This window comes from Zeus faber (genome assembly GCF_960531495.2).
Source record: "Zeus faber genome assembly, chromosome: 7".
Classification (NCBI taxonomy): Eukaryota; Metazoa; Chordata; class Actinopteri; order Zeiformes; family Zeidae; genus Zeus; species Zeus faber.
In genome coordinates, this window is record NC_137203.1 from 25,418,169 (window position 1) to 25,439,418 (window position 21,250).

Below are 21,250 nucleotides of genomic sequence, written 5' to 3' on the forward strand. Positions count from 1 at the left end.
CGGACCCAGGCTTGGTTTGTTGTGATTTGTCCACCATAACCTCAGGGGTGGCAGGACCATCATAACCAGTGGAAAGCTATTTGTGTATGTGTGTTGTTGACACAACGTTTCCCTCTATCTTCTCTGCCCTTTTTACTACTTCCTCCAAGTGTGATATGACACCACTGCATGGTTACCACAGAAACAAGGGCTCCACTGCAGGCGGTTGACATCTCGTCAGGTAAGTTATCGGCGGTGGGGTGGGGCTAAGCTAAATGTCGTTACTGCAAGCAGTTCAGTAGTATTGATCTGTTCAGCGGTGTAAAAAGAATTTCTTACTATTATGGAGCTTCTCAATACTAGCACACGTGGAATACTATTAACAGATCTGGCCGGGGTGCCTCCGAAATGGCAAAGAAAGAAGTCCTTGGGCTAAAGTCCCTGTTTATGTTGTGCCTCTTAACCATCAGGGTTAAAGCAAGCGAGACAAACTTTCTGTTGTCATAGACTATCAAAAACAAAGCCATATGAACAGATTCCTCATACATTAACTGGTGTTTATCAGAGAGAGAGTTTCTAGATTAGGAGTTTAGCCAGTCTGTGTTAAAGATTTGAGTTCCTGGTATGCTTTCTCTCAATGGAATCCATGTTTCAGTGCTTCAGCCAGACCTGCCTGTATTGCAAAATGACAGAAAATAAAACAATTACATTGTGCACCTGCCTGGAGTACAATGTACCACTCCCTGTCTGAAGATCTGTCTTGGTACTTTATGACCTTTGTCACTACTTCAAATGAGGAAGGACTATCCAATCACATACCTTAAATTGTCCCACTTGAATGATAATTTGTCCTGCTAGAGTAGCCAGGAGTGAATGACTCAAGTAGATCGGTATGGCACTCCAAAGACAAAGTCTGGCTAGAATGATGGCTAGGTAATGGCTACTGCAAATCTGATTTGCTTTTATTTTTTATTCAACATTCAGTTCAATTCAATATATAGTAGTTGTTTGTTATGATGACTTATTAGTGACAATGGTAAGCACAAAATATATATTTTTGCCTCAAAGTTATACATAGTAATACATTCGTTTACATATGTTTATATGTATATTTATATTCAGGTGTTGTTTGGGAGCATGGCTGCTCAGGTGGAGGTGCAGACTGGGGAGGTAGGGAGGGCAGGCATGGGAGGACGACTGCACCTCAGTCCATTGACTGACTCCAGCAACAAGAGCCTCACTGAGGGACCCTCCAGCACCCACGGATCCCTCATCATTGCTTCCGAGCCCACCAAACCGGTCCCCGGGCCCAAGCCTCGGCTTACTCCCAAGCCTTTCGCTGTAGAGAAAAACCCCTGCATCAGACCCATACTTGCCCCTAAGCCCCAAACCAAGCCCCGCCCAGAGCCCACCTTCCCTGCTGGTTACAAACCCATTCTTCCAGGTGCTCCTAAACCTCAGCAACCAGCCGTCACCGCAAAAACAAGGCCGGTGTCAACCAACGCCAACCGTCCTTCTCCTACCTCCTTCAAACCTTCCTCCAAGCAGGGACAAACGAACAAGCCTGTCGTGCATCCGTTTAAACCAGCTCCCCCGCTCTCCCAGGGAGATCCCAGTAGACCCACCCCCCCTAAACCTGCAGAGAGACAGAAGCCTGGTGTGGCAGGCCAGTCTTATTTAAACTGCGGTAAAAAGGCCCCTGCCGCAGAGTGGTCTGGGAGCACCAGAAAGGAGGAAGAGAAGAAGAAAGCTGGTTCCAGTCATGGGAGCCTGGTCGGGACCTCCATGACCAGAGCCAAGTCCATGGGTTTCCTGAGTCAAATGGAGCAAGAGGAAAAGCAACAAGAAGCGAAACCCGAGGCAGCTGTGGCACTGCGACCCCAGCCCAGAAGCTCCAGGCCTAGGCCTGTATCGGCCATCTTCATTCCCCCTCCTTCAAAGCTGGAGACGGCAACCCCCTCCCCTCGCTGGGAGGGGAGGCGCCCTCTTTCAGCCGATCTCACCGCAAAGTTTGAGTCTATCGGCCTTTCACTGCACCGCAAACAGCCAAAGGCCGACAGCAAGGAAAACACTCCAGAGGAGGGGGGGCTCAGGAAGCCGGAGGGCGGCTCGGAGCGGACTGCCACAATGACACTACAGGGTACAGACAGTGTTGCCAAGCCTGTTGTCTCAGTCCACGGAAAAGAGAAGAAGGATGAAAAAGAACACGAGAAGGAAAATGGTGACGGTAGCATCAAGAGATGGAGCAGTCTCCTCCTGGATTCATCCGCCACCATCCCCTCCTCCCCCGAGGCAGGAGCCGGAGGCCAGGGGCAAGACCCTTGCCCGGGGTCTCAGCCAATCCCAGAGCATGATGCGCCACTGGGTATCAAGCAGCGAATCAAGAAGCTGACAGAGGACACGCCGCCAGTCCCCAGTCCCCCAGCCAAGCTGACAGTCAAGCCCCGACCTCTACCCCTTGACCTGACCAAGAGGTAAGAGCTGCTCTTTTGTCCCCTTTTTTCACCATGTCCCCAGCCTTTGTGCAAGGTTTATTACTCTCCTGCCTGGTCCTGTTTTGGGTCTTCAATGTTCTCTCTACCTCAGGTTTGCATCTGAGAGGTCCGTGGACCTTTGCAGTCCCTCTTTCATCGAGACAGCAGACAACCATGAAACAGACCAAGATCCTCAGAAGAGGGTAAGACAGGATGGATATCAACTCTTTTTATTCTCAAGATTAGAAGGACATCCTAATATTAATATCTTATTTGTTGTTTTATCTTTTCTTTTGCATATTTTTGAACCCACCTAACTCAAAACTCAAAATTTTGTGTGAGGAACATATCTTAAAGTTGAAGAAAATGAAAGTCTGTGAGCCAGAATGAGTACAGTGGGAGGTTTGCGTGTTGTTTACTGAAGGCACTACTTTGTGGTAAAACTTGGCAACACTTCATCAGCTCATGTAACTATTTAGAAATCTGTGTGTTTCGGTGGAAAATACATATCATCAAAATGTCTTTATGAACAGGCACAGGCTTTATGCCATTCTCGTGAAAAATACGTCACGGCTGTGGTCGTACAAAGCTCTGAAACCCAAGACGGGAGGTACACTGATCATCCCTGATGGCCCGGCTGGTTATGAAACATGCTGTGAGAAATAGGCTGGGAAAAGGTCAACACAGAGAGGCTTGATTTCCACCTTTTGCGCCACACCCGCTATTATGAGGCCAGCCTTGAGGGAGGGAGGGGTCGGGGGTTACCATTTCCATGCAGACATTTGTGATTTCAATAACCTTTTTTCTTGTCTTTTGTATGCTGAATTTCTCTGCGGATGCTTTATCATCAAAACCAAATTGAAGAAACACTTATTTCTAATCTGCAGACCTACAGTTATGTACCCTCTGTGGTAGAAATGGTTAGATTAATCTTTGAAATCCTAAAATACTCACAAAGAAGTGTGCCATAGCCTTGAATTAAGTGGGTGACCATAGATCTGGGGTGTAAATAAGTCAGTCACTGGTATTTGATTTATCTGGTTTGACTCATTGAAGCCTGTGTAGTGCAGCACATTGTTCTGTAGGCAATAGTCATAGATTAATTATTAAAGGTCTACCAGGGCAGGGTCTGCTGCTACTACTGCAGATGCTGATACCAGTATTACACATTTTGAAACTGCTTGACTATGTATTGGCAGAGACAAAACCATGTTGATATGATCTCCACAACCTTAAATGTCTCTCACTGCGTCCTTTAGTATGATGTTGTTTTAAAATTACCACTACTACCTTACTCCAAATTGATGACTTTATTCCAGATGATGAATGCGCTGTGTTCAAATGAAAGGTAACGTTTTGCTGGTGTCAATATTCCCAGTAAATTTTTGGTGTATTTTTCCAGGTTGAAGATTCAATGTTCAAGCTGGGTGACCAAAGTGATAAGGTAGAGGACGGCAGGAACCTTCAGGAGCAGCACTCGCCTGCAGTCAAAGCTTCTACGGAGGGTGTGACAGCAGGCAGTTCATCTAGACATAGCAGCGAGGTACAGACAGTGCGAGCTTCCCTGTTCGAGAACATCGTGGAGAGGCATAGCGTGCTTGTGTTGGACGGGGAGCTTCCCAAAAAGGGCTGTGAGGTGTCGCAGCAAGTGTTTGGGTTTGAGGATCCGGGAACCTGCACGGGGCCAGCGCCCCCCTCCAGCCCCCGGCGAGTTGTGCATTCATTCGAAACCGTGCAGGGGGTCGAGGCGAGCAGAGTGGTGAGCGAGAGCGTCCCCGCAGCGTTGTTGGAGGACAAAGCCATGACCCTCCGCTCCAAGCGCTCGGAAGGTAACCGGCCGGCCGGGGCTGAACCAGCGCCTCAGCGGGGGGTTCCAGTTCAGGGAGAACCGGCTTTGGCTCCAACGGCAGAGCAACAGCCACGCTACCTTAGAGTCGGAGCTCTGCAGAAGTGGAACACTGAAGAGCTGGACAACGAGGCAGGTGCAGAAAAGGGATGGCAGAGGGAAATGGAAAGGGCTCTGGAAAGGGATGAACAGAAAGAAGCGGAGGGGGAGGAAGTGGCGGCGGCCCCTAAACGTTTGAAAATGCTTGAGACAGAAGATCAACCTAAACCTAGGGCCACCTACTTTGCACTGACTGGACAGATGCAGGAGCCAGTCTCGCGCGGAGATGCTGGAGAAATCAGACGGGAAACCACAGACACATCCTCGGGGGATTTCTCTGTCAGGTCTGGGGATTGGGGCTCTCAGGGGAAGATTGTCCCACCAAACAGAAACCCTTCACTGGATGAAACTTTTGGGAAAAATCCTCAAGATTCAAAAGAAGGCGAAGAGACCTTAGTGCATAGCATGGGACCTGTATGGGACAGGAAGAGAATGGAGGAAGGGATGGAGATCGAAAGACAACGAGAGCTGAGGGCGGAGGCTGACAGACAAAAGGAGAGAAAAAGGGAGCTTGAGAGGGAAAAACAGAGACAGAGGGAAATCGAAAGGCAGCAACACTTAGAATTTGCACGTATGAAGGAGAGGGAGAGGCAGAGGGAGTTTGAAAGGCAAAGGCAAAAAGAGTTTGAGAAGGAAAAATGCCGTGAACTTGAAAGACAAAAACAGATACAGCTAGAGAAGGAAAAGCAGCTAGAATTGGAGAGGGAGAGACTCAGAGAACTGGAAAGGGAGAGGCAACGACAACTCGAAAGGGAGAAACAGCACAAGCTGGAGAAACGGCGCAATCAGGAGAGACAGAAAGAGCTAGACAAGGAGAGGAAGCTGTTGGAGATCCAGGCGGAACGCCAGCATCTGGAGGAGCTAGAAAGAATAAAGGAAATGGAGAGGAGGCAACTCTTTGAGTTTGAACGGCAGAAACGGATGGAAACTGAGCGCCAACAGATGATGGAGCTTGAGAAGCAGCGACTGAAGGAGGAGGCGGAGAAGCTCCGACAAATGGCCATACAGCAGGAGGTGGACCGGCAGAGAGAGCTTGAGCGCAAGCGACTAAAAGAGATGGAGAAGGAGCGACTGGCAGAGATGGAGAGGCAGAGGGACTTGGAGAGGGAGCGTCAGAGGCAACTGGATTTTGAGAGGCAGGAACTGGAAAAGCAGAAGCTGAGACAGCGGGAGCTGGAGATTGCCAAGGAGCTGGAGAGGCGTCAGCTCTTGGAGTTTGAAAACCAGAGGCAGCTGGAGAAGGAGCGGCAGCAGCTGATGGAGCTTGAGAAGAAGAGGCTGAAGGAGAGGATGGAGAGAGAGGAGGCAGATAAACTGAGGCTGGTTGCCAAACAGCAGGAAGCTGAGCGACAGAGGCTGAGGGAGAGGCAGAAGAGGGAGGCACAGGAGTGGACAGCGGTGGACTCATCACCTCTCAAGCCCAAAGTGCTTGATCTGGATTCTGTGCTCAGAGATGACCCATTTTCAGAAGCCCCCTCCCACCAGAGAGACCCCTCCACTCGGTGGAAACAGCCCTCTCCCAGGGCAGAGGAGCCCTACAAACTTGCGATTCTGGACATTGACTCATTCTCATCCCAGACCCAGCCCTTGCCCAATAAAGAGGCATTCCCCACAACAGGCTTCCAGGTTTTGGAGGCAGGTGGCAGGGTCCAATATCAGCCTCTCACCCCTGAGATGGAGGGGATTAACAGGGTGCCACTGGAACCTTTAGTAGTGCGCCCGAGCCCGGTCTGGGTACATTCTCCCCAGGACCCGTGGGAGCTGAAGTCAGTTGAAATGTCAGTTGACAGACCTGCGAATGGATTTGAACCCGCCAGGAAGGCTGTTGGCAAACCCGTCCCAGAGCAGCCGCTACTCCACCAGGGGGAATGCCACCCGGAAAGGCACTGTTCTGGCCTTCTGGATGATCCAATACACATGCGCCCCTTACCCAGTAGAGAGACCAATACTGCCATCTTTCCAGGCCGAGGCTCAGGCAGCACTCCCCAAGAGCAGGTCTGGTACCCCAGGGAGCCTGAACCTCAGGGCCGCAGCCCGAGGAGATCTCTGGGATCGCAGGTGAGCAAGAGACGGCCAGTGTTGGGGGGGGAAAATATGCTTGCATGTGAAATGATTGTCATCTTATCTGACTATGTAGTTTTAGAAATTCTCATACAGATGAAAAAATACAACAAATGATCTTCACCTCATAATGTTTGAGAAGGCATGAAAACAAGTTTGATATGCTATTTGCAAAGTTGTTTTAAATCAAAAATCAGCCTTTCGCAAGATAATGCAAGATAATGCGAAGAAGAAGCTCACTCGTGTGTGTGTGTGTGTGTGTGTGTGTGTGTGCGTGTGCGTGTGCGTGCGTTAGCAGCTGAGCAGGATGCGATCCCGTAGTGTTTCTCGACGCTCGGCCCCGTCGGACAGTTCCACAGAAGTCAGCCTGTCCAGGATGAGAAGTCGCAGCGCCCATAGAGAGAGAGACCATCACAGCTGGGTGAGTCAAGGCATGGTTTAGGCACTGTTCATGTGTTTTGGAGTGCACTGATAGGAGTGTCTCTGCCTTGGGGTTTGTGACTGAGAGACTTGAAGCTAGAGCAGGAATGCAGTCCGTTGACTGGAAGGTGCAGTGTGCAGTGGTGAAGTGTGAGTTGACTGGTGACTTATGTCAAAGGCACCTAACTCTCTCTCTTGTGCACACACATGAAAGGGAATCCAGACGTCTTCTCAGGCCTGTAATTCAGGATTGGATCGGTCAAATGGTTTAAGAGGACCTATAATGCTCCTTTTCAACAAGTTAATATAGGTCTCTGAGGGCCCCAGAACACGTTTTTGAAGTTTTTTGCTGAATATACCGTGCCTCTCAACCAACCTGTTCCAGGACGCTCTGTTTCAGTGGGTGGCGCCACCCTCCTGAGGCTCTTAGTTCTGAGTCAGTGGGGATGGCGCATGAGTTCTGGGTTCTGTGAGCCAATTGGGTTTGAGCTTGACATCTGGGTTCCGTAGTATTTAGTCTGTAACCTTTCACTCAAAATCCACCAAAATCTGTTTCTCAAATTTGAGGCGAGAAATAAGCAATCCAGTTTCTGAATCTTCAGCCGTATTGGATCTAAAAGCTTGTGGGAGACACTGGCACCCCACCATGACACCGCACTGCAGGGATTTTTTGTTTCTTGTGAACATACATCTACAATAATAACACACAATTTTTATTGGTCTTGTTTGAAGAAACGCCTACACTCTATCTACCACATACTACTTTTTTATTTATATTTTTAAAAACAAACATACAGCAGAATTTTTTTTTAATACTTACATTTCCATCATCTGCAGTTTCTTCACGGACAGTTGTTATTAATTCCTCTTTCTTTTAAAAGATTTGTGATGGCCTGTAAGCCAACAAAGCATTTCCCAGCGGTGCTTGTTATTCACTAGCTTTGGGTAAAGTTACTCAGGTGGAGGGCGGTTCTAATGCTACTGAGGCACCAAGTGATGTAGAAAGGGATCGCAAATCTGAATGGCTTGTTTCACCACATGTTTTATGTAATAGACAGCTCACAAAAAAACTGACTGGGTTGTCTTATTTCACAGCGTGTCTTTGTGTTAGGGACGTTACTAATTAACCGTTTAAACCGACAATAAGAATTTTGACAGATTAATAAATAAATTAAATCAGTTTAACAGTTAAAAAATATATTATTAAAAACAAAAAGTTTGTTGCATGGTAAAATAAAAATAGGCTATACAACTTACGGGGGTGACACGTGCAACCACATGTGCCTTTTATTTCAGGCACATAAGAGGACAGTTTACGCAGCCCCCGGGTGAGGTCCTTCCCAAAACCCGGGAGTGCCGGCTGTGGTACGCTAAGCTGTTTACAAACGAAACAAAGTAACAAAAGAAAATTCTGTATTTAGAATGAGCTGTTTAAAATGAATCGTTGGTGTGTGACTGGATTATGTTATTTAAAGTAATGCGATCATCTTTCCCAAACCTCATTGTGGGCAACTTCTCGTAAAAATGTGAATATACGATTACTCTATATGTTGAACAAATACTGACGTCCAAATCAAGAATTCATGCCCATTCCTAACATTGTCAACAAGTCGACTTATTGCTATTATCATGATATTCATTTATTTTATCATATTAAAAATTATACCGGTATTGTCAAAGACATTCGTCTATTCTAAATAGTACATTTTAATCTTGTCTGATAGTGGTTAATGGTCGGCTAATGAGGGTTGAATATCAGTCAGGAAAAACATTCTAAATGAGCATCCTTAGTTTGTGTGTTAATAGACCCAAATGTACAGTATGTGCTGAAACACTGAAAAAGTGAGTTTTTCCCTAATAAATCCCCTTTAATGAGTACATCTGCACACGGCGCCTGCTAGTGATGTTCACTTTCAGCACTTTCAGGCCTCCTGGTAATACTAGTTGGCCCTGTCCTCTTGTGCTGCTTGCTTACTTGCTAGTGACGTTCTCGGCTCGCATCAAACTATTGCCCATTGTTACATGAGGACGTGGATCCTAATGTCACGCTCTTGTGCAATGTTTTCATTTTCTGTTGGGAACCCAAAGTTTGTAGGAAGGAAGTCTGTGGGCGCTCAATAGAATATCTGCTTTCAAGCAGATGTAAATTGTTTATCTGATGGATATTTATCGATGTAGCCGGTGAGATGCCAAAGCCAGGTCATGGTTAAAGAGCTGAACAGGCCTAACGTGTGTGTGCATGTGTGGAGTGTGTGTTGTTGTAACTGTGTGGACGCTACCACCACCTACTGGTTAAGTGTCAGACATCTCTGATTGCTCAAAAGAGAACTGGTTCAGCTGGTTCTGTAGACCTAGTGGTCTGAAGAGTATTACTAGTCGGTTGTCAGTGTTTTTTTCTTTGGCGGGGTAGGTCATTTTGCTCGTAAAGCTTAAATATCTCGACACACAATGTTGCGGCACAGAAACATGGTTGCGTTGAATCTTTAGTATTCTGAATTTGCTTTGCAATCGATGGCAATTTGAAGGACAAAATAAATACCAGCTAGGAATTTGCTCTAAAGATGGGATAAATGTAATTATTTTAAATGGTATCGAGAAACTTTTGTAAACCCAGTGCTGGAAAACACTGAAGAAAGTCAGTGTTGGTAGATGTTGAATTAGGGTATGGTAAACATTTCTCATGATTATTATGGGCCCTATGATACTCCTGATTTTGTGTATGATACCCTGTGACACAGGGAAAATCGATTGTCATCATATTATGATGTCTAGTGTCATGAATCAAGGGTTCATTTATTAACAATATCATACCATAGAAGCTGCCGATTAGTCTGACCCGAGTTCATATTTTGCAGGGAGCCATATCAACCAATACACACACACTAGCATCATCATGAGATCATTTTGGTGTAATAGCATCACTGTTAGTGTAGAGTGATGGAGCAGAGTAGCGATGGGCACTGGGCTGAGAGCTGCGCTGTGCATGTGGTCCTGCTGTCTCACTCCACTCAACCTCTGGGTAAGTGACACTTTAATGTTCATACTGTAGAAGCTGCGCACAGCATTCTAAATCCAGCTGGATGCCATGAGTGGTTGTTGTCGTTTTTCTTTGTTTATTTTTGTTTGTTTGTTATTGTCTATGTGTGTGTGTGTGTGATTGGGTGTGTCTGTGTGATTGTGTGGCTTGGCTGTGTCTCCTGGCTCTTGTCTGATATCATCACGGCTACGGAAAGTGAGGTGGTGCTGATGAGTCATTCCCACAGCGGTGCTGAAGTCACATTCTTATCTTGGGATATCAATTTAGCACCGAAATTATCATAGAATTTTTAGTGCACCATTTTTTAACATGAAGGGTACATTAAATCGAAGTGTGGGGTGTGTGTGTGTGTGTGTGTGTGTGTGTCCTGAAAACTGAGAATGTTGCTTGGAGGCTGGCTGGGCTTCCTTTTTAGTGTTTTGTGGCACTGGGAAGACCAAATCAGCTCAGCGACCAGCAGGGGGCATATGTGTGCAGCGTGGGAGCCCACTGAAATCCCTTTTAGTTTGAAGGTGGTTTCAAGAAAATTCTTTGTAGTTATGGAGCTGCCATTGTTGTCTCTGAGCAGTCGAACAGCGCTCTCCATTTGCTTTGTGATACAGCAGTGACAAGGTTGTGACGGGAAAGGCGCCTCTGCCCCCTTGAGAGAGATTTTTACAAGCAAACTCTTTGCGAGGTTGTGATTCCCTGTTCTCGCTATGCACCAAGTGTGCTGACAGACCTGTTGGTGAGCACACAACCCCGCTCCAGTCTCACAGCCACACCTCTCCCGCTCTCGCTTTTTCTCTTTCTCTTGTCGAGAAGACAGCTTTTTTGAGACCTTGCAAAACAGTCTTTAATTCTTTGTCTCTCCTTGATAACGACTGCCCATCATCATCAGTGGGCAGTGGGACCTTGTCGTCACTAACATGTCGGCTCCATGTCTGCCCCTATTGCTGTGCCCCTCCTGTGTTTGTTTCCACGGCTCCCCCTGTGCAGGCTGCGAGAATCCACCCTCTCACGCTGCAACAGAAGCAGGCAGACCAGAGCGCCGCTCTCTATCTCTCTCGCTCTCGCTCTCTCTCTCTCTCTCCGTGAGCACTGAATCAGGGACCTCCCTCTCTCTGCGACTCCCTTGCACTCACTCTCATACACACTTTCTCTCTCTCGCTCTCCTCCCAGTTTCTCCTTCACAGCAAGTCCTACAGCAGTGGGTACAGGGAGCAGGAAGGCTGACGCATTTATTTTCTCACACCTGCCTGTACCTGCAGGGAATAGGATGGGCCCGGAAATGATTTTTTCGATTTTTTTGTAATTTTTAAATTTTATTTTTTTGATTTAGATTTATTCCCATCTTCTGTGGATTTGCCCTTGCCTGAGGGTCCCGTTTCTTCTTCTCGCAACTCCTTTGGAAACCAGGAACTACTATGGCTGCTACCGGCCATCCAATGACGCTTTTTCTCGCATGTTGATGTCGCGCCAAAATAACAATGTAACGGGGCATCTCGGTTGGAAGTCCATTCATTAGGTTTGACCTCTGGCTTTCTTTTTTGGGGGAGGCCTTTTCTGATCGACTGCTGGCGAGGCTCGGGGTATTGTCGCCCGTGAATTGGGAGAGACCAGCTCTGTCCTGGATATTTTGGCAAAGACGTCAGTGGAACACTGTTAGCGTTTTCTCTGCTGCTCCCTATTTTACAGGCAGGGCGGTGTTTCCGTGCAAGATAAAGGTCTCTGATTCTTCACGCTGTGCAAGATTAACGTGCTGAGGCTGTGACATCATTACCTGTCACCCCTCCAGTTGATTTGTGGTTGGCCCTGTGTGTGTTTGGCAATGATGCCTGAAGGAAGATAAGTAAGGAATCTGTTGGTTGGTAGTGCAAAAGTTTGCAGACATTGTACTTCTCATGTAGTAAGCCTTCTGAATAGATAACTGCAAGTCTCTGTCGTAGAGCGGCCTTATATAACCTGCACATGAATTCCCTGTTGTTGGCCTGGCAAACCCATCATGTCAAGCATATCTTGCTTGGTTTGAAATAGACAGTGGAAAGCTCCACAGATCATTCTGGGGCGACAGCTGGGAGCTTTGACCATGATGATTCTAAATGGAGTCCTGACCACCCTAACGGGACTGGACTGCAGAAAGTCCCGTTGACACAGATAGAGGAGACGCAAAGACACACAGAGCAGAGGTGAAAGCTGCTGTGAGTACAAGTGGTGTAACAGCTGAGTGGCTGGCGCTTTCTCTGCTGCAGTGCAGCTCACACAAGCAGCGGGCGACAAGTCACCTGCGCGTCTGACTGGCTTGGCTGTGTCACCGCCTTTGCTGTTTGCAGTTGTATTGCTGCAACGCCGACCCTAGAAGCTCATCGGCTCGAGAACCCGGGCTTCCACCCATCAAGCTCTCCCTTGGACACCTGCATGACTCAGCTCTGCTGTGACACCATCAGCCACATCTCTGCCCGGAGGCTCACGCTCTGACACAGCTGGCATGGAGTACCTGGGAGACAAGCTGTCCGTAGCCCAGTCCCAGATGTCGGGCTGGGTGGGGAACTTCCGCCGCTCCCTGCAGGGGGCGCTGGGCTTGATGTCCGGGGGTGGCAGGGGGGAGGACGGTGCAGCGGACGGGTTCAAGAGGACCAACTCCCTGCGCTCCCTGGCCTCCCGCAGCAGGGATTCTTTCCGGCGCTTCTCACTGCGAAGTCAGCAGCGCCTGTCCATCCGCAGGCGCACCACCGCTCCTAACACTCCCACCGCTGTAAGACACACACACACACAATGCATATACACAATCGTGTGTGTGTGTGTGTGTGTGTGTGTGTGTGTGTGTGTGTGTGTGTGTGTGTGTGTGTGTGTGTGTGTGTGTGTGTGTGTGTGTGTGTGTGTGTGTGTGTGTGTGTGTGTGTGTGTGTGTGTGGCGTCATTGGGATTGGCATTTTGGAGGTAAAGGGTTATGAGAAGATGAAAGGCTAAATGAGTGTACACATGACACTCTACTGTGGAATTATGGGAGGAACTATACATAGATATATAAATATACACACATCGTTATAAACTTATGTACAAAAATATCCAACTTGCTAAAACCTGTAAAGCCTTTATAAGGTAGGAGGTCAGTACATATCTAAATATAATAATGCAACACTCGACAGCCCACACAAGAAGATATACATACTGTAATGGAGGATGCATGCACAGAATAAATTGAATTATTTATAGTAAAGGTATTTATCTGTAGTAGAGTAGGGGTAGGTATAACCTTGTCTTATGTCACTAAATTTATAACTTTCCCCTGATCAACAAACATGGTCTCTGGCCATAAGTGTTTCCACAGTACCCAGGGCTTGTCTGTCTCTGTCCTGTTCTGATTTTATTCTCAGCATCGGCATATTCTCGGCATCAGACTGTTTTGCTGCCCATCCCTGTCACACTACCACGCACATGGTGTTGACTTTTCCTCTGTTTGCCTTTGCCCATACAAACTGCTGCTATACCGGTTCCTTGGGATATTATGTAAGAGTATGGAATGGCATCAGGGTTATGATCAGGACCTATAGTCTGTAGCAGGCGTGCCTAAACATTATCCCTTCAAATGTATGTTTGAACCATAAACCAATCTTTTCTTTGATAGATTTTATTTTACGTATGTGACAAATAATCTCTTGAACATTTCTGCACTATTATCTACTATATATCAAGTCAATTATGATTGATTGATTGGTTGATTATTCCATTTAGACCACCATGTTGAATTGGCTCCAAATGCTTACACAGGTTTTATCTACAGTATATACTGTCTCTTTCTGTTTTCTGTTCTCAAGTAAGAGTTCTTGAGTTGCATAAAGTGAGAGCGTGGTTGTTTTGTTTGCACTGTTTGTGTACATTTTGCATTAACTTGTTTACAGTAGCGGTTGAAATTCAGCAAATAGATTAGAAGGGGATTTTCATTGGCAGGTCAGCAATTGTGTTTTGGACTGTGTAATATGGAATATTACATATTCACGTGGCAATGCATACAATATTGACACATCACAATATCTACTTATGATTTACACATAAAGAATCCAACTGTGCTTCATTACACTGAACTATACGGTAATTGTCCTGCTAATGGAGTTCCTCTGTCTTGTGAAATACCCACCGAAGGCTACCCACTCCTTAAGTACACAAGCAAGGACGCCTCTTTGAGCTCTGGTTCCTGCTCTGCAACATCCACAGCCAGCCGGTCTCCCGTCTAAGTTGTTAAGCCGAGTCAGGTCTCCTACATTCCTGCATGCTGGGCCGCTCTGTATTCTCACAAGGCTGCTTTGTACATTACTATGGCCTTGTCTGTATGTACCACTTATGTAATAAAAAAAACAAAATAACAGCATGCATTCTTCAAGCCGCAGAGGCCGTCTTATTCTAAGCCCTTGGACATGCGGTTTGAATACCCGGTTGTTGACATGAGATCAGGCCTCACGGGAACAGTCGTTTTCAATTTGTCTGGGATGTTGTTATTGATTTGGCTAATGTTGGTGAGTGCACAAACTCCAACCTAGATTGATTGCAGATTAGTACCCAATAAAAGGCTGATGGTCGTGCATTTGCACATAGCAGAAGCTACTACATTTGAATCTTTGCAGTAAGGTGGATAGGCTTACATGGCCAAAAGTAGGTGGACGCCCGAACACCTCACCCATTATGTGCTTGTTGAACATTTAATTTCAAAACGATGAGCATTGATATGTAACATAGTTGGTCCCCCCTTTGCTGCTATAACCTCTCTACTGGGAAGGCTTTCCACTAGATTTTGGAACACGACTGCAGGGATTTGCTCCCATTCAGACACAAGAACATTGTGAGGTCAGGTACTGATGTTGGGCCTGGCAACGCAGTCTGTGTTCAAATTCATCCCAATGGTGTTCAGCGGAGTTAAGGTCTGGGCTCTGTGCAGGCCAGTCAAGTTCTTCCACACCAGAGTTGGTAAACCATTTCTTTATGGACCTCGCTTTGTGCATGCTGGAACAGAAAAGGCCCCTTCCCAAACTGTTGCCATAAAGTTGGAAGCGCACAATTCTCTAGAATGTTATGCTGTAGCATAGATTTTCCTTCACCGTGATTAAGGGGCCCAGCCCAAACCATGAAAAACAGCCTCAGACCAGTATTCCTTTACCACCAAACTTTACAGTTGGCACTATGCATTCAGGCAGTTAGCGTCCTCCTGCCATCCGTCAATGGCAGCGTGCTTTGCACCACTCCAGCCGACGCTTGGCATTGCATCTTAGGCTTTCGGTGCAGCTGCTCGGCCATAGAAACCTAATTCACAGTTCCTGAAGATCATGACAACCTGTTCTTGTGCTGCTTCCAGAGGCATTTTGGAGCTCGGTAGGGAGTGTTGCAACTGAGGAGAGATGATTCTTACGCGCAATACATGTCAGCACTCGGCGGCCCTGTTGAGCTGCTGTTGCTCCTAGATTTTTTTTCCACTTCACAATAACAGAACTTAAGGCTGACAGGGGCAGGACAGAAATTTGACGAACTTATTTGTTGGAAAGGTGGCTTCCTGCGACAGTGCCACGGTGAAAGTCACTGAGCACTTAGTACGACCTATTCTGCTGCAAATGTTTGTCTAAGGAGATTGCATGGCTGTATGCTTCATTGTATGCACCTGAAATAGCTAATCGCATTCATTATAGGGGTGTCCACATACTTTTGTAGCTATGTAGTGTATGCGACACCTGGCCATATTGGTCCAGTTGGTGTCTGAAATACCGCCTGCAAGTAAAACTCAGTCACTGTACCTGCTGCACTAATGGGAGTGGAAGTCTGGGACATGTAGAACGTTTCAAGGCTGTGGTCTGGTGACTTTCTCATTTGTGTGTCAGACTGTCAGTCACCCCTCCCTTGTCGATTAGCACTCTCTCTCTCCTTCATCCTTCCATTCATCCGCTCATTGTTCTGACACCCCCCCCCCCCCCCCCCCATCGACGCACCCTTCCTGTCATCATGTATAGGACGCAGGCTCCAGTAAATGTTATTAAGGAAAATGCTGGCTCACCGCGGCCCGAGCTGACTAGACATTGACGGCTGACTAACAGAGCAATCTGCTCTTCCTTGTACTTCCACATTTGTCTTTCCGCTGCCTGACCACAGCAAACAGCTTCCTGGACAGCAGGGACAGAGCGAGGCGCCTTCTCTTCAACATGTCTCAGCCGGTTCCTCCTGTGAACCCATCCAGCACGGATGTGATCTGGGTGTGTTTGCGGCTGAGTAACACACATGGTGGACTGGAATTCAGAGAAGATATACGATTTTCCCTTCCTGCTTAGTTACTAGTTAAATGTACTTGGGTGAAATAAAATAATCCACACTCAGCATTTATATAGTCATTATTTCCGATCAGCAACTGTTCTGGATATGCCAGAATATGGCATGAACGTTTTTAAAACCCTTGTAGTTGCTACGCCCAATTGATGTTTTGCATTTGTTGTCAGTAGCTTGTAGCTAAGCTCTGACTAATGCTTTGCCATTGATTGAATGCATTGGCTGGCCCTTAATGTAGGAGTGCCCTCTCTTTGATCTAAGAAAGCCCCCGCACTGCAAGGCTAGGATGAGCTCTGAAGGCTTATTCACTAACTGCCGGAACTGACTCCAGAAGTATCCACAGGTTCAAATTAATCATTCTCAAACGTTGGATATGACAAATGCAAATCGTTTAAGCATTGACGTAACTCGATCCATTTGTCCGCCTGCGGCGCGATGGCGCTTCACAGAGTCAATCGTAGAGCGGGGCCTTGTGGCTCGGGAGCTGGAGCCTTGAGGAGAGAGGGGATACTTGAACTAACCAGGGCCTTTTCGACCATGCAGGCAGCGCTACTCAATGCCATTCTCGCCGCTCTCTATGGCTCGCTCCCTTCCTGTCAGGAAAGGCCAAGCTGACCGACGTCATCCTGCACCGCTGCTCTCTCTCGCTCCCCTTTATCCCTCTTGGTCTCGATCTCACTCGTTCTCACTGTATTCTGTATGTTTTCCCCTGTGTGGTTTATCCAGTGTGCTCTGGTTCTTTCTCAAGCCCTTTTGTTAGCGCTTGGCTCTCGCACTCTCACACACTCTTGCACTCTGACACTTGGTTCGCCATCACGTCTACCACTTTTGCACACGTAAGGCAAACTGTGACGGTGTTAACACAAGTTTTGGCATCAAATGTGCAGAGTTATAAGCTTTAGAAACCGCACTCTTCGCTCAAACACAGGTAGCTATATTGCATTTTTTTCTGTCAGTAGTTTACTGGTTCATTCATTCTAGTGGTGGGGTTTGAGGACACTGTGGCCTCTGTTACTGCCTCATTAAAAGACACATGGTTCGGTAGACAGCGAACACACACACACAGACCCCCTCACCCCCCTCTCTGTTCCTCTGCCCTGCTCACCCGCGTTCACCTTTGATTATCCATCGCACCCGCTGCTGCCACCTCTGCCTTCCTGCTCGAGGCCAGGGGATGGGAATACCCTTACCCACCCACCGGCCTCATGACAGATCCACTGCACTAAGTTGATTCTACTAAAGTAGTTTCAGTAACAAAGCGAACCATGGCGTCTTTAAGGATAGTCTGTCACATAGCTTAGGCTTTATTAATCTCTCTCTCCTCCATCCGCCCCGCAGGTCCAGCAGAGGCAGAGTGTCAGTGGCGAAGATGAGGTGAAGGACACCGATACGTTGGTGCACGAGTCGGACAGCCAGTACGGGACCTGGGAGACGGGACTGCGCACGGATGATAGGTAAACACACACACACACACACAGTGGCCATGGGTTCTTAGTAGATTGGACATCGTGGATCTTATTGTATTGACCTTCCGAAATCTGCTGATTTATCCCTCCGTCTACGTTTATATTGGAAAAGATTCCAATGCCACGTTGAGCAATGCATGTCCTCCCATGGTTGAGATGTGCTATGTCATGTGTTTGACTATACGTTTATTGGAGGCAACAGTGACCTTGTGGCAAAGTCGCAGCTCTGCTGGATGCTGCTTCTCTGAGCGGAAACAATCACGTGACATGTTTAAAAGGGAATTCTACTGCAAAGCAATGTGAATTTTATTTAACAGATGAAGGCAAGGATAATTAATTTACCATTTGTGAGGTATATAGGTAAATGTATAATGGGCGGTTAAGGTGGAATATGCGTAACAATTGGTAATTTTGCAATACAAGAATCAGATTTGGCTCAGATGTAGCTTTATATGTTATGAAAAGATATAGATCTCGAGACGCTGCAAATTTGGCCTCTGAGGGCCATGGCAGCTATTTTTCCAAAATGGCCATGTGATGTAGTGGTACGGGATGTGGGCCACCAAGGAGAAGAAGGAACAGCGCAAGCACACGTGTGCAGAAGCAGGGAGATTCTAGCAGCAGAAGCGGTAATTATGGGTCATCTGGTTCCGACACTGCTTGTGAACACACACACTGTCCACTCTGGGCCACCTGAATGAACAGAGCGTGTCCTGCAGCCCTCCATGCTGCCCGACACTGACCTGCTGTGGTCAGAACCAGTTACTACAACATGAAGCTTCAGTTCGCAGGCTTGGATAGACCTTGTCTTTTTAAAATACTCAATACAGAGAAAAGGAGCTCATGGTTTCAAAGATGCATCCTTACTTTTATCCTTTTCAACCTTTTTGATTTTGCAGCCTGACTCCAGCCACGCCCACCTCGGACAGCCCCCTCAGTCCGTCGCCAATTAAACCCACCCCTCCCTACACGCTGGGCCAGCAAGCCCTCTCCGACCCCGACACGCCAGACGGCTTCTCCCCGCCCGAAAGCCAGCCGCTTGCCTTCCCTGAGGCAAGCCCTGGCCGTTCTTCCAGCTCACTTCTCTTTAAAAGTTTACCCATCACCCTCGCCCCTTGTCTTCCGCTCTTTTCTTCAGCTGACTCATTTCTCTGTCCGTCTAGGTGCCGGCTGCCCTGTTGGACACCAGCGCCCTGCGTTCCCGAGCCCAGCTCGCCAAGAAGCGGGCCCCCCGCTCGCGACCCTCCAGGGCTGCCCGTCAGGGCACCAGGCCACTGGAGGGAGGCGCAGTGGCCACAGAGGACTGGCGTTACAGAGATTCCACCGGTCAGGATATCTATATTTTGATATTGCTCTTTACAGATACTGAACAAAGAGCCTAGTTTTTTTTTGTTTTTTTTTTCCTGTGTGTTTCCATACATATATTGATTTGTACATATTGAAAATGACACTTGGACCCTGTGTGTCATCCTCCATGGGACAGAGGCTTCCGAGAGCAAGCAGGAGGACTCTGACTCAGAGGAGCAGACCAAAATAGTCGATCCCCGCTCCGCCTCCCAGCCACAGAGGATCCCCCTGTTCCCGGGGATGGACCCTTCTGCTTTAAAGGTGAGCCGGGAGCCGTGGACTTGGAGGAACCTTGTATCAGTGCTTTGTCTCATCCTCACATCCGGGTGACATTATCAAATTCTGCTCCCCAGTCGCAGCTGAAGAAGAGGGCCGACTCCGACGCTGCGGTCGAAGGAGCCGCTCCCTCCCCTTCCCAGCTCTCCCGCTCTCCCAAGTCCCCCTTCCTCCCTCGGGCTGCCCGCGTGCTGCCCCCTGCTGGCCTCAAAGAGAATGGGTGAGAAAGGGACGTCAAAGCATCAGTTTGCTCTTGCTGACCTGTTTGCTGCAACAGGGTCACGCCGCAGGACCTCCTGTAAGGGTCTCGTTACCTGTTTTTCAGTGCCGAGGACTCACCCCAGTGGCTGAGAGAGCTGAAGTCCAAGAAGCGCCTGAGTCAGTACGAAAACGATGATTCTAAATAAGGTGAGCGGGCGCTGACCTTCTCTCCCCCCTCTCTTTCAGTCTGTTTTTTGATTATTACCTCATTTGTAGAACACTCACTTGGACTAATTGTATCCTTCATTGTGTTTGACCCTTTTCCTTTCTTGTTTCCTTCCCCCAAGGTGGCCTTAATAAAAGGGAAAAAGAAAAAAAAAAGTAGAATCTGTGTGAAACAGAAGCCTTAACCTTTGACCTGGAGACAATTTGGGAGAGATTTTTGTTTTGTTCTTTCTTGTTGCTGCTGATGTACTTTCAAGCCCCTTTTCCTGTTCTCTTCCAACTTTCCTACATGGGTCACGGACTTGTGCCTTTTTTTTTTTTTTTTTTTTTTCTTTTCTTTTTTTTTCTCTCGCCTTCAGAATTTCAAACAAGCGATGAGGGGTAAACGCATCATGCTGCTGTATCCTCGCCTGGAGGGACTCCGCAGAAGACAAGCGCTGTCTGGCCACGTTTCAGGAAAAGGGTTACCATTTCTCGACCCGGAAGTGCTTCGGCTTCAGTGATCCTGGTCCTCCTTATCTCCCTAGAATGTACCAAGTAGCGCCTGGACACGGGCAGCTGTCGGCAGAGGGCGTCATCGTCTGCTGTCGTCACACACGAGCGTCGCCGTAGACTTTACATTTCACGCACCAGATGAGTGCAAAGAACAAAGCTGCTCGTGCTGTTACCACCCGGAATCATGACACGCAGCCTGTATGTCTTCACTCCAATCACACTCTGCGTCATCTTAGCGCGGTAACACTCAACATGACTCTAGAGCTGCATAAAAATGTTTGAAAACAGCATGAACATAGGACCCAGCCAGACCACCTTCCACTTCGGAAAGATTGTATGACCAGAAGAAATGACTAAGGCTTCGCGAGAACAATGTATTTTGCCATTTGCGTGTCACTCGTAACCCAAACATTCAGTCTGTGCCCCTTGGGTTCTTCTTTATTTTATTTTTTTCAAATCACAACAAATGTGCAATTTTCCTTGACTTTATTCCAACTCTTGGATGACTACTTTGCATGTACAATCACTGCACCCGTACAATAAGGCAGCAGACCACACCTCCAGTGAGGGCATGACTGCCCACACTACACGTATTAACATTATCTTTGCTGCTTCAGTGCACACTAGATGTCTATTTTTTACACCCAAGCTGTTCACCACTCCTTCTCCCACTCTGCCCTATCCGTGAAGCACTTTGTCACTTAATGCACTACAGCGCCGACCTCCACTCGCCCACTCCAGCCCCCCCCTCGGTTCTTCTGAGTTTTTTAGTGGACTTGTGTCTAAACGCTCTGAACGCAATGAAAAGTGAATGTGGGTGAATCTCTGGTCGGTGTCCCCAGAGTCGTCTGCGCGTGACTTTCTACCACGTCATCCATTTTGTCAGTTGAGGATTTATTTTGTATGTTTTTGTTTGTTCTCTTTTTTATCATTTGAAAGTAAAAAATGTATATTGCACTGTGTTGTACTGGCCAGTGTCCAAAAGTATAAATTCTTAATAAAATCTACCGACTCTAGTCTCTCTTTGACCAATTTATTGAAT

At 47.4% G+C, this 21,250-nt stretch overlaps 1 protein-coding gene across 1 annotated transcript; it reads left to right on the forward strand.

The window, feature by feature from the left end:
• Positions 1-1,116: 1,116 nt before the first annotated feature.
• Positions 1,117-21,224, forward strand: LOC307233086 (uncharacterized protein; the record flags this gene model as incomplete). Its single annotated transcript, XM_080004299.1, has 11 exons — positions 1,117-2,453; positions 2,566-2,656; positions 3,856-6,456; positions 6,755-6,880; positions 17,537-17,652; positions 18,564-18,717; positions 18,828-18,990; positions 19,148-19,272; positions 19,365-19,507; positions 19,613-19,695; positions 19,836-21,224. The coding sequence occupies 10 exons, from the start codon at positions 1,117-1,119 to the stop codon at positions 19,692-19,694; spliced, it is 4,938 nt and encodes a 1,645-aa protein (XP_079860425.1). The 3' UTR covers position 19,695; positions 19,836-21,224.
• Between the last annotated feature and the right edge of the window lie 26 nt (positions 21,225-21,250).